Source organism: Macaca thibetana, chromosome 3 (genome assembly GCF_024542745.1).
Source record: "Macaca thibetana thibetana isolate TM-01 chromosome 3, ASM2454274v1, whole genome shotgun sequence".
Lineage (NCBI taxonomy): Eukaryota > Metazoa > Chordata > Mammalia > Primates > Cercopithecidae > Macaca > Macaca thibetana.
The window spans coordinates 144,658,788-144,672,500 of NC_065580.1; the positions used below are offsets into that span (position 1 = coordinate 144,658,788).

The 13,713-nt window shown below is 51.7% G+C and overlaps 1 protein-coding gene across 1 annotated transcript in view; it reads left to right on the top strand.

Annotated features, from left to right (window-relative positions):
- Positions 1 to 954: 954 nt before the first annotated feature.
- Positions 955 to 13,713, top strand: part of FBXL18 (F-box and leucine rich repeat protein 18) — a 38,084-nt gene continuing 25,325 nt past the window's right edge. Inside the window, exons 1-2 of the mRNA XM_050783966.1 lie at positions 955 to 1,107; positions 12,400 to 12,618. Of these exons, the coding sequence (XP_050639923.1) occupies positions 1,090 to 1,107; positions 12,400 to 12,618 (237 nt within the window). The 5' untranslated portion in view covers positions 955 to 1,089. The remainder of the gene's footprint in view (positions 1,108 to 12,399; positions 12,619 to 13,713) is intronic.

The following is a 13,713-nucleotide window of genomic DNA, read 5'->3' on the forward strand; positions in this document are numbered from 1 at the left end:
GTGCAGTGGCGCGATCTCGGCTCACTGCAAGCTCCGCCTCCCGGGTTCCCGCCATTCTCCTGCCTCAGCCTCCTGAGTAGCTGGGACTACAGGCGCCCGCCACCGCGCCCGGCTAGTTTTTTTTTGTATTTTTAGTAGAGACGGGGTTTCACCGTATTAGCCAGGATGGTCTCGATCTCCTGACCTCGTGATCCGCCCGTCTCGGCCTCCCAAAGTGCTGGGATTACAGGCTTGAGCCACCGCGCCCGGCCCTAATTGTTTTCAAACGCAAACTCTTAAGTGTGAGGGCGCTGGCCAGGCGCGGTGTCTCAAGCCTGTAATCCCAGCACTTTGGGAGGCCGAGACGGGCGGATCACGAGGTCAGGAGATCGAGACCATCCTGGCTAACACGGGTGAAGCCCCGTCTCTACTAAAAAAAAGTGTGAGGGCGCATACATTCATATTTACTTAGCAAATATGTATTGTCAGTGTCTATCACATTCCAGGGACAGTTTCAGGTATTGGGAAATCCTGTCGCTGCTTACAGTTTATTAGAGGAGGACCAAAAAAAAAAAAAAAAAAAGATACAGTCGGTCAGATGGTGCAAAAATCTATGGAGAAACACATAGGATGAGAGGGAAGTTTCGGGGTATGTGAAGGTAGAGAGGAGGCGACGCTATTCCACGAGGTGTCCTCAGGACCTGTTGCTTTTGCACACGAAAGACAGTGGGAAGGGCAAATGCAAAAGCCTGCCGGGGGGAACGCGCTAGGCCGGCATCGGGAGGCCGGGTGGCTGGAAAAGAGCGTGCAGACGGCAGAGGGGGTCTAAGAACGAGCTCAGAAAAGAGGCAGAGGCCGTTGGAGCCCTTCCTGCCTCCCTTGCGCTCCAGCAGCTCCTCGGGTGGAGCCACATCCAACATGGCGGCCGCCTGCGGCCCGCCTGCGGGCGAACGGAAGTGCGTGTCGGCGGGCGCCGGAAGTGACGAGAGCCCGCTCCCTGCGGGGTCTCGGTTGAGCCGTGGACGCGCCGGCTTCGAGCATCCCTAGCCGGGCAGGTGGGAGGCCCCGGGGTTGCGGCTCCCGCTGCCGCGGCTCGGCACCGCCGGCGACATGGCCAGCTCCGGAGAGGTACTGTCCGCGCCTGTCTCCGCTCTGCTTCTGCTTCGGCGGCCTCGGTCCCCCTGGGTTCTTCCATCCCGACCCGGGTTCCCTTGCATCCTTTCTATCCCGACCCCTACCCCGCCCGTCCTTCCCATCCCGACCCTGGCCTTGCCCCTGCTCTCGTCTTTCCCGCAACCTGTCCCCAAGACTCCTACCCTGCCTCGGAAGGCACAAGCTGTCTCCCCTTTCGCTCGTCCATTCCTGATTGCCAGAGTTGCCCCCGTCTCTCCGTCCCCTGAGGGTCCAGGCTCCTCCGAGGCCCCTTTCTCAGTGCCCCGTTTCCTTGGCTGGGCCCCTGCAGCCCTGGGACATTCCCCCTCCGTGCCCACGTCCCACTCCATCTTCTATCTCTGGATGCTCAGTTTCAGCCCCAACCCACTTCTCTCTGGAGCCTGCTTGCTGAATGACGTGGGGGGCGGGTGATGGAGGAAAAGCCATTTCATATGGGGGACTTACGACGTACCCTGGAATTCTTTCCCAACACTCCCCAAATCTGGGTCCGATGGAGAAGCCCGCCGCGTCCCTGTAAGGTGGCGCAAGGTATTGTCTCTGCAGACAGGGGTGTAGCGGGGACTCTAGACTCTGACTAGTGGCTTCCCGGTGATGCTTCCTGCCTGTCTGTATGGACACCTAGGTTGGTATCTGTCACCTTTCAGGACTCAGATCGTTGGGTGCACTTCACAGATTTAGGAGCTTGCGTGGGTTCTAGGGAGCAGGAGTGAGAGGCTCAAGTGTCTTCCTCAGAGTGATGGGGCAGGGGTCTGTGGAGATGGCTGGGGTTCGCTGTGCCCACCGCCCCTCTTCATTTGAAGTGAATTTGGCCTAGAAATGACCCCAGTGGCTTCTTCATTGACACGGAACGGTATGTGGCCCAACTGCAGATTGATAAGATTGAAATGAAGATTCCAGTTAGAGTTAGCTGTTCGTGCTTGGCGTTAGGGAAGGAGGGTCCTGGTACCTTGGTCTTACAGAATTCCAGCTCAAAGGACCCTCTGTTCCTTTTGTTGTTTGTTTGTTTTTTGTTTTTGAGACAGAGTCTCACTCTGTCGCCCAGGCAGGCTGGAGTGCAGAGGTGCGATCTGCAACCTCCGCCTCCCCGGCTCAAGTGATTCTCCTGTCTCAGCCTCCCAAGTAGCTGGGACTACAAGCGTGCATCATAACACCTGGCTAATTTTTGTATTTTTAGTAGAGACGGGGTTTCATCGTGTTAGCCAGGATGGTCTCAATCTCCTGACCTTGTGATTCACCTGCTTCGGCCTCCCAAAGTGCTGGGATTACAGGCGTGAGCCACCACGCCCGGCCTCAGTGCCTCTTTTTCTCGAGTATTAAAAATGATCCTGTCAGGGCATGGTGGCTTATGCCTGTAATTCTAGTACTTTGGGAGGCCAAGGTGGGCAGATTGCTTGAGCCCAGGAGTTGGAGACCAGTCTGGGGAACATGGAAACCCTGTCTTTACAAAAATTAGCTGGGCGCGGCAGCTCACGCCTGTAATCCCATCACTTTGGGAGGCCGAGCAGGCAGATCACGAGGTCAGGAGTTCGAGACCAGCCTGGCCAACATGGTGAAATCCCCATCTCTACCAAAAATACAAAAAAATTAGCCAGGTGTGGTGGCACATGCCTGCAGTCCCAGCTATCCAAGAGGCTGAGGCAGGAGAATCCCTTGAACCTGGGCAACGGAGGTTGCAGTAAGCTGAGATCATGCTACTGCACTCCAGCCTTGGTGACAGAGCGAGACTCCGTATCAAAACAAAACAAAACAAAAAAACGAAAATTAGCTGGGTGGGGTGGTGTGCACCTGTAGTCCTGGCTACTGGGGAGGTTGAGGTGGGAGGATTGCTTGAACCTGGGAGGTGGAGGTTGTACTGAGCCGAGATCATAGCGCTGTACTCCAGCCTGGGCAAAAGAGTAAAACTGTGTTCTCCCTAAAAATGAAAAAACCAAAAAAACCCTACAAAAACTCTCTGGCTAGGCATGGTGGCTCTTGCCTATAATCCCAGTGCTGTGGGAGGCCAAGATAGGAAGATTGCTTGAAGCCAGGAGTTCGAGACCAGCCTGAGCAACATAACAAGATCATCCCATTTCTACAAAAATTACAAAATTAGCCTGGTGTGGGGGCATGCGCCCGTAGTCCCATCTACTCGGGAGACTGAGGCAGGAGGATCACTTGAGCCCGGGAGGCCATGGTTGCAGTGAGCTATGATTGTGCTACTGTACTCCCGCTTGGGAGACGGAGTGAAACCCTGTCTCAAAAAAAAAAAAAAAAGTAAATAAAAAATGCTCCCTGTTCAAAACGCTTTCCTGCAGTGGTGGGGAAATCATTACAGTTTGTCTGATGAGACTGGAAGGGGAGACCTGGTCAGCTGTGGAAGGAGGTGAGTTAAGTGTGCCTGGAGAGTACTGGGAGGGCTTCCCTGAGGAAGGAGCTTTTGAGCTGAAGTTTGAGAGTGTAGCAGTTTCCCTTGCTTGGTGGCATGTCTGGTCAACGGGACAGCTTGTGCATAGACTGGGTGGCAGCAGTGCTGTGTCTCAAGGGACGGCCTAGAAAATGCCAAATAGATAAGCAAAGCCCTAAGAAGAGGGGCACTGAAGAAAGAGTAAAGACCTTAACATCGTTTATCCCTTTAGATCACGCCTGCGATTGAACACTTTTCAAGTTTCTTGCTGTATTGCTTAGGCTGATCTCCAACTCCTGGGCTCAAGCTATCCTCCCACCTTGTCCTTCCAAAGTGCTGGGGTTATAGGTGTGAGCCACCGTACCTGGTCAGTTGGTGTTTGTTGTTGTTGAGACAGGGTCTTGCTGTGTCACCCAGGCTGGAGGGCAATGGCACAATCTTGGCTCATTGCAGCCTCTACCTCCCGGATTCAAGAGATTCTCCTGCCTCAGCCTCCCAAGTACCTGGGACGACAGGTGCTTGCCACCACGCTGGGCTAATTTGTGTATTTTTGTAGAGACGGGGTTTTACCACGCTGGCCAGGATGGTCTTGATCTCTTGATCTTGTAATCTGCCCGCCTTGGCCTCCCAAAGTGCTAGGATTACAGGCGTGAGCCACTGCGCCTGGCCAATGAACTCGTTTCTATACACTTGTCTAGTTTCAGTAGTTGTCAACACATGACCCATCTGGGTTCATCTCTGTCTCCCCTTCTCCCCCGACTCTTTCCCACCTCTCCTGTCCCTCATGGATTAAAGCACATCCCAGACATCTTACCAGCTGATTTGTGAATTCTGTGATTTCACTGGGTGCCTGAGTCATAAATAGGTTAGGGCCCATTCTTTATTTTTTGTTTTTATTTATTTATTTATTTCTTTTAAGACGGAGTTTCACTCTTGTCGCCCAGGCTGGAGTGCAATGGCACAATCTTGGCTCACCACAACCTTTGCCTCCTGGGTTCAAGCGATTCTCCTGCCTCAGCCTCCCAAGTAGCTGGGACTACAGGCACGTGCCACCAAGCCCGACTAATTTTTGTATTTTTAGTAGAGACGGGGTTTCACTATCTTGGCCAGGCTGGTCTCGAACTCCTGACCTCGTGATCCACCTGCCTCGGCCTCCCAAAGTGCTGGGATTACAGGCGTGAGCCACCGTTCCTGGCCCATTCTTTATTTTTATTTCTCTTTTTCTTTTTAAAATTTTTCGTACAGATGGGGTGTCACTATGTTGCTCAGGCTGGTCTCAAACCCCTGACCTCAAGTGATCCTCCCACCATGGCCTCCCAGATTGCTGGGATTATAGGTGTGAGCCCCTGTACCCAGCCCAGACTAGGGTTCTTTCTGGGAGGAGATGTTTTTTGGCAGGTAATAAGATTTTAGATCCTTTTTTTTTTTTTTGAGATGGAGTCTCGCTGTGTCGCCCAGGCTGGAGTACAGTGGCATGATCTTTGCTCACTGCAAGCTCCGCCTCTTGGGTTCACGCCATTTTCCTGGCTCAGTCTCCCAAGTAGCTGGGACTACAGGCGCCCACCACCACATCTGGCTAATTTTTTTTTTTTTTTTTTTTTTTTTTTTGAGACGGAGTTTCACTCTTGTTGCCCGGGCTGGAGTGCCATGGCACTATCTCAGCTCACTGCAGCCTCCTCCTCCCAGGTTCAAACGATTCTCCTGCCTCAGCCTCCTAAGTAGCTGGGATTACAGGCATGCGCCACCACGTCCGCATTTGTATTTTTGTAAAAAAAATACAAATTTTTTTTGTATTTTTAGTAGAGATGGGGTTTGTCCACGTTGGTCAGGCCGGTCTCGAACTATTGACCTCAGGTGATCCGCCCGCCTTGGCCTCCCAAAGTGCTGACATTACAGGCATGAGCCACTGCACCTGACCCCTGACCAATTTTTTTGTATTTTTAGTAGAGACAGGGTTTCACTGTGTTATCCAGTATGGTCTTATCTCCTGACCTCGTGATCCACCTGCCTTGGCCTCCCAAAGTGCTGGGATTACAGGCTTGAGCCACCACACCCGGTCAAGATTTCAGATCTTAATTTTGCTTAACTTTTGAAAAAAACTAGGCTGGGCACAGATCACTTGAGCTCAGGAGTTTGAGACCAGCCTGGGCAACATGGCAAAACTCTGTCTCTACAAAAAAAGGGTTTTGAAAAAACTGAAATGTTACATATTCTGAAAAGTACATAAAACACAGAGTTTAGCGAATAGCTAAACTCTTTAAACCACTTTCAAGTTGTCATTATAGCTGATGGTTCCTAGTGTGCCTGGTAAGCACATTCCAGGGCCTGCCACTCACACCAGAATTGGAATTTCAGGAGACCCCAGAAATGAGGTGCCTGGTCCGGACCTGTCTGGAAACTCCAGCTGCCCTTTCCTGGTGGTGGAGGGAAGGGAGGTTCTGGGCTTAGGAGCCCAGGCCCTGTGGCAGGCATTACTTGTCCTTTGACCTCTGGTCAGTTACCTAGATTTTATTTTTGGAGACAGGATATCGCTCTGTCGCCTAGGCTGGAGTGCAGTGGCGCGATCATGGCTCACTGCAGCCACCACTTCCCGGGTTCAGGTGATCCTCCCACCTCTGCCTCCTGAGTAGCTGGGACTGACTCTAGACACGTGCCGCCACGCCCAGCTAATTTTTTTTTTTTGGGATGGAGTCTCCCTCTGTTGCCCAGGCTGGAGTGCAGTGGCGCGATCTCAGCTCACTGCAACCTCAACCTCCCAGGGTCAAGTGATTCTCCTGCCTCAGCCTCCTGAGTAGCTGGGACTACAGGTGCACGTCACCAAGCCTGGCTAATTTTTGTATTTTTAGTAGAAATGGGGTTTCACCATTTTGGTCAGGCTGGTCTCGAACTCCTGACCTCGTGATCTGCCTGCTTTGGCCTCCCAAGGTGCTGGGATTACAGGCGTGAGCCACAGTGCCCGGCTGAACTAATTTTTTGTATTTTTTTGTAGAGACGAGGTTTTGCCACATTGCCCAGGCTGCAACTTGGGTTTTTATTTTTATTTTATTTTATTTTTTAATTTTTTTAAATTTTTATTTATTTATTTATTTTTTTGAGACGGAGTCTCGCTCTGTCGCCCAGGCTGGAGTGCGGTGGCGTGATCTCCGCTCACCACAAGCTCCGCCTCCTGGGTTCATGCCATTCTCCTGCCTCAGCCTCCCCAGAAGCTGGGATCACAGGCGCCCGCCACCACGCCCGGCTAATTTTTTTTGTATTTTCAGTAGAGACGGGGTTTCACCGTGTTCGCCAGGATGGTCTCGATCTCCTGACCTCGTGATCCGCCTGCCTCGGCCTCCCAAAGCGCTGGGATTACAGGCGTGAGCCACTGCGCCCGGCCGGGTTTTTATTTTTATTTATTTATTTTTTTGAGACAGAATCTTACTCTTTCGCCCAGGCTGGAGTGCAGTGGTGTGATCTTGGCTCACTGCAACCTCCATCTCCTGGGTTCAAGCAATTCTCCTTGCCTCAGCCTCCCTAGTAGATGGGATTACAGGCGCCTGCCACCACGCCCAGCTAATTTTTGTATTTTTAGTCGAGATGGGGTTTCACCATGTTGGCCAGGCTGGTCTCGAACTCCTGACCTCAAGTGATCCGCCTGCCTCAACCTCCCAAAGTGCTGGAATTACAGGCATGAGCCACTGCACCCATTCTGCACCCTGGTTTTTGTTTCCTCTCTAGAGCTTGCCACCTTTTTTGGTGCAAGGTGCCTTAACAGAGTTGCGTCCAGAAGCCTAAGTTCCAGGGAAATGACTCAACTCACCTGCCCAGCAGCCGCCTCCTAGGGTCCTCTGGCCAGAGATGGAGAGTGGGCGTGGGGGCCCATTCGAGCTACTTCCTGGGCCAGCTTCTCTTGTCTGGGCATCACCCCCGAATGCCTGCCCCAGCAGGTTGGGTGCCGGCCCCACAGTTGCATTAGAGGTCTGGCCTGAGATGAAACTTCTTTGTTTTTTTTTTTTTTTTTTAGACGGAGTCTCGCTCTGTCGCCCAGGCTGGAGTGCAGTGGCGCGATCTTGGCTCACTGCAAACTCAGACTCCCGGGTTCAAGCGATTCTTCTGCCTCAGCCCCCCGAGTTGCTGGGATAGTTGCTGTAGACAGTAGCCCGCCACCACGCCTGGCTAACTTTTGTATTTTTAGTAGAGATGGGGTTTCACCATATTGACCAGACTGGTCTTGAACTCCTGACCTTGTAATCTGCCCACTTCGGCCTCCCAAAGTTCTGGGGATTACAGGCGTGAGCCACCGCGCCCAGCTGAAGCTTCTCTTTTATTTGGGGCACAGCATGTGGAAAAAATGATGCTGTGGCATTTGCTGGGGCTGGGTGGAGAGAGCTGGAACTGAATTCCCGACATGCTGTCTCTCCCTCTCTTTTTAAAAAAAATTATTGTGATTTCTATGTGGTTTTAAGAAAAATTCAGTATGATAGTGTAACTTTGGAATCCATATGATGCTGGAGTTTTTTTTTTTTTTTTTTTTTTTGAGACAGAGTCTCGCTCTGTCACCCAGGCTGGAGTGCAGTGGCACGATTATCGGCTCACTGCAACCTCTGCCTCCTGGGTTCAAGCAATTCTCATGTCTCAGCCTCCCAAGTAGCTGGGATGACAGGTGCCTGCCACCACGCCTGGCTAATTTTTGTATTTTTAGTAGAGACTGGGTTTCACCATGTTGCCCAGGCCTGTCTCGAAATCCTAACCTCAGGTGATCCACCCATCTCAGCCTCCGAAAGTGCTGGGATGACAGGTGTGAGCACAGCATTACAGCGCCTGGTCCAATGCTGGAGTTTTTAAGAGTATTTTGTCCTAAGTTCTCACTCTTACCACGTGAGCTCTGTGATGGCATTCTCATAAATCTGCAAATCGGGAATTGGGAGGGGTACAGTTCATTCCTTGATAAGGATTGTTCCTGGTTCTGATAAGGATTGTCCCTGGTTCTGATAAAGATTGTCTCCTATTCTGATATTGTCTCTGATTCTGATAAAGATTGTCTCTGGTTCTGGTAAAGATTGTCCCTGATTTGGGAGTCTGTCTTTTGGGGATGGGCCCCACAGGTCTGGGGTGGGTTCTAGGAATCTGGTTTTTATTTATTTATCTTTTTTTTTTTTTTTTTGAGACAAGGTATCTCTCTCTGTCATCCAGGCTGGAGTACAGTGGCAAGATCCTAGCTCACTGCAGCCTCAACTTCCTGAGCTGAAGCGATCCTCCCACCTCAGCCTCTTGAGTAGCTGGGACAACAGACGCATGCCACTGTGTCCCACTAATTTTTTTTTTTTTTAGACGAAGTCTCGCTCTGTTGCCCAGGTTGAATGCAATGGCGTGATCTCGGCTCAAGGCAACCTCTACCTCCTGGGTTCAAGTAATTCTCCTGCTTCAGCCTCCTGAGTAGCTGGGATTATAGGCGCCTACTACCAGGCCCAGAGAATTTTTTTTTTTTTTTTTTTTTTTTTGAGACGGAGTCTTGCTTTGTCGCCCAGGCTGGAGTGCAGTGGCCGGATCTCAGCTCACTGCAAGCTCCGCCTCCCGGGTTTACGCCATTCTCCTGCCTCAGCCTCCCGAGTAGCTGGGACTACAGGCGCCCACCACCTCGCCCGGCTAGTTTTTTGTATTTTTAGTAGAGACGGGGTTTCACCGTATTAGCCAGGATGGTCTCGATCTCCTGACCTCGTGATCCGCCCGTCTCGGCCTCCCAAAGTGCTGGGATTACAGGCTTGAGCCACCGCGCCCGGCCCAGAGAATTTTTGTATTTTTTTCTTTCTGTGTTTTTTTTTTTTTGAGACAGAGTCTTGCTCTGTTGCCCAGGCTGGAGTGCAGTGGCGCAATCTCGGCTCACTGCAAGCTCCGCCTCCCGGGTTCACGCCATTCTCCTGCCTCAGCCTCCTGAGTAGCTGGGACTACAGGCGCCCGCCACCGCGCCCGGCTAATTTTTTGTATTTTTAGTAGAAACGGGGTTTCACCGTGGTCTCGATCTCCTGACCTTGTGATCCGCCCGCCTCGGCCTCCCAAAGTGCTGGGATTACAGGCGTGAGCCACCGTGCCCGGCCTTTTTTTTTTTTTTTTTTTGAGACGGAGACTCTCTCTGTCGCCCCGGGCTGGAGTACAGTGGCCGGATCTCAGCTCACTGCAAGCTCCGCCTCCCGGGTTCACGCTGCCTCAGCCTCCGGATTAGCTGGGACTACAGGCGCCCGCCTAATTTTTTGTATTTTTTTTAGTAGAGACGGGGTTTCACCGTGTTAACCAGGATGGTCTCCATCTCCTGACCTCGCGATCCGCCCATCTTGGCCTCCCAAAGTGCTGGGATTACAGGCTTGAGCCACCGCGCCTGGCCCTCTTTCTTTTTTTTTGAGATGGAGTCTCGCTCTATCACCAGGCTGGAGTGCAGTGGCACTATCTTGGCTCACTGCAACCTCCACCTCCCGGGTTCAAGTGATTCTTCTGCCTTGACCTCCCGAGTAGCTTAAACTACAGGCACGCGCCACCACGCCTGGATAATTTTTGTGTTTTTAGTAGACAGGGTTTCACCATGTTGGCCAGGCTGGTCTCGAGAACTGACCTCGTGATCCGCCCACCTCAGCCTCCCAAAATGCTGGGATTACAGGCGTGAGCCACCACGCCCAGTCTGTCCTAATTTTTTTTTGAGACAGAGTGTTGCTGTGTCACCCAGGCTGGAGTACAGTGGTGCAATCTTGGCTCCCTGCAACCTCTGCCTCCCAGGTTCAAGTGATTCTCCTGCCTCAGCCTCCTGAGTAGCTGGGACTATAGGCACCTGCCACCATGCCCAGGTAATTTTTGTATTTTTAGTACAGACGGGGTTTCACCATGTTGGCCAGGCTGGTCTCGATCTCTTGACCTTGTGATTTCCCCACCTTGGCCTCCCAAAGTGCTGGGATTGCAGGTGTGAGTCACTGTGCCCGGCCTTGTCCTGCTAATTATTAAAATATTAGGAGGCAAGGCAGAAGTAAGTTTCGAACCTCTGACCCTCATGACCCTCATGGGTGCTTACGGGCCATGTCCTTTGGTTTCCTTGTGGCTTTCTCTTTTGGAGGATGGAGGGTACTTCTTTGTTCCCAGGGAAGAACAGGTGGGACACATTTCAGGACACCCATCTAGGGCCTGGCGAGGGCTTAGCGGGATGGGAAGTCTGTCTGGAGAGGGTGAGAGGACGGTTGTGGTCAGAGTTCCCAGGAAACCTCTGACACCTGCGTGGGGTGTGCAGCCAGGCTCTTCCTCCACAGCCTTCATGGTTGCCATGGCAGCAGCCAGGCTTTGCAAAACTCAGAGCTTCCATCCAGGCAAATATGTACAGGAATCAGGGGCAGGCTGGAGCCAGAGGGTCGTGTAGACACATTCCCTGGAAAAATGATGCAGTCGAGATGATCCCGGGCGCTCTCTCCTCGGCATGGTCTTTACAGAGAGCAGCTGCTCTGAGAAGCTCCCCTTGGTAAAGCCTTCTGCCTTCCTTTGTCCCTGATTTGGGGACTTCATGTCTCATTATGTCCAGCTCTTCTCCCTCTTCATTGTATAAACCAAAAAGGCATCAGGCATTTTGACTCAGGCCCACATGAGGGAAGAACACCTTGTAATTTGCCAGATTTTAACTACAGCAATGCAAAAGGAAGTGTGCATGGCCAGGTGTGGGGCTCATGCCTGAAAGGCCAGCGTTTTGGAGGGCAGATCACTTGAGGCCAGGAGTTCAAGACCAGCCTGACCAACATGGCAAAACCCTGTCTTTACTAAAAACACAAAAATTAGCTGGGCATGGTGGCATATGCCTTTAATCCCAGCTACTCAGGAGGCTGAGGCATGGAAATGTCTTGAACCTGCGAGGTGGAGTTTGTAGTGAACCAAGATCGTACCACTGCACTCCAGCCTGGGCCACAGAGTGAGACTCTGTCTCCAAAAAAAAAAAAAAAAAAAAAAAAAAAAAAAGGCCGGGCATGGTGGCTCACACCTGTAATCCCAACACTTTGGGAGACTGAGGCGGACAAATCACTTGATGTCAGAAGTTCATGACCTGGTTGGCCAACATGGTGAAACCCTGTCTCTACTAAAAAGACAAAAATTAGCTGTGTGTGGTGGCAGTTGCCTGTAATCCCACTTGGGAGGCTGAGGCAGGAGAATTGCTTCAACCTGGGAGGTGGAGGTTGCAGTGAACTAAGATTGTATCACTGCACTCCACCCTGGGCGACAAAGCAAGACCTTGTCTCAAAAAAAAAAAAAAAAGAAAAAGAAGAGGCCGGGCATGGTGGCTTACACCTGCGATCCCAGCACTTCGGGAGGCCTAGGAGTTCAAGACCAGCCTGGGCAGCATAGCAAGACCCTGTCTCTATTATAACAAAACACCCTTTGGGAGGCCAAGGCAGGCGGATCACTTGCCCAGGAGTTTGAGATCAGCCTGAGCAACATAGGGAAACCCCGTCTCTACAATAAAACAAAAAAATTAGCTGGACAAAGTGGTCTCAGCTACTCGGGAGGCTGAAGCAGGAGAATCACTGAAGCATGGGAGGTGGAGGTTGCAGTGAGCTGAGATCATGCCATTGCACTCCAGCCTGGGCAATAAGAGTGAAACTTCCGTCTCACAAAATAAATAAATAAATAAAGACATAATGATCTTTTTTCTAATCTTTCATTTTTGAAGGGAGACCCTGGATTACAGCTCTATAATTGGGGTTTTGAAGGATTTTGAATTCTTTGTTATGCAGTTGAGATTTTTAGTAAAAGCACATTCTTTCCCATGGATAAGAGCTTCTCTTTGCTCCTCTCCCTAGCTGCAGGCTGGGCTGACAGCCATCCTTGGGGATCCTGTGGGAATTTGGTGTCCCCCTTATTTTCAGGACATATCCAATGATGATGATGACATGCACCCTGCAGCAGCCGGGATGGCGGACGGGGTCCACCTCCTGGGGTTCTCTGATGAGATTCTCCTTCACATCTTGAGTCACGTCCCCAGCACAGACCTGATTCTGAACGTCCGGCGTACCTGTCGGAAGCTCGCAGCCTTGTGCCTTGATAAGAGCCTCATCCACACCGTGTTGCTGCAAAAGGACTATCAGGTGAGTAGGCGTGGGGGCAGGAGATAAGAAACAAGCTAGATCTCAGTCTTTGAGGACTGGGCACAGCCCTGCAGTGGAACCCTGTGTGCTGATGGAAAGGTGGCAGTCACTCCAAGTCCTGACTGGCGCTGTCTGCAGGATGCATTGAGGGACAGAAGCAAGGGGCAGAAAAGTGTGGGTGGTATGCCGCCTGGGGAGAAGGGCGCAGATGTATGTGTACCTCGTTCTGGGAGGGAACCTAGGGCCTTGGGAGTCGGGGAGAGGGGTTGGAGACTTGCTTTCTGGTGGATCCCTAGGAGTGGAATTGCTGGGTCACAGGAGAGGTGTTGGATGTTTCTTGTAAAGTTAAATATGCACCTCTCCAGTGGTGCAGTGGGAGGTCACCATTTTACACCCCCCCAGCAGGATGCGGGAGTTCCAGTTGCTTTTTTTCTTGAGACGGAGTCTCCTTCTGTCGCCCAGGCTGGAGTGCAGTGGCGTGACCTCGGCTCACTGCAAACTCTGCCTCCCGGGTTCACGCCATTCTCCTGCCTCAGCCTCCTGAGTAGCTGGGACTACAGGCTCCCGCCACCACGCTTGGCTAATTTTTCTTTCTTTTTTTTTTTTTTTTTGAGACGGAGTCTTGGTCTGTCGCCCAGGCTGGAGTGCAGTGGCCGGATCTCGGCTCACTGCAAGCTCTGCCTCCTGGGTTTACGTCATTCTCCTGCCTCAGCCTCCTGAGTAGCTGAGACTACAGGCGCCCGCCACCTCACCTGGCTAGTTTTTTTGTATTTTTTAGTAGAGACGGGGTTTTACCATGTTAGCCAGTATGGTCTCGATCTCCTGACCTTGTGATCCGCCTATCTTGGCCTCCCAAAGTGCTGGGATTACAGGCTTGAGCCACTGTGCCCGGTCCAGGCTAATTTTTTGTATTTTTAGTAGAGACAGTGTTTCACTGTGGTCTCAGTCTCCTGACCTTGTGATCCACCTGCCTCAGCCTCCCAAGGTGCTGGGATTACAGGCGTGAGCCACCGTGCCTGGCTTGCTTTTTTCTTTTTTCTTTTTTTTTCTTTTTTTTGAGACGGAGTCTTGCACTGTTGCCCAGGCTGGAGTGCA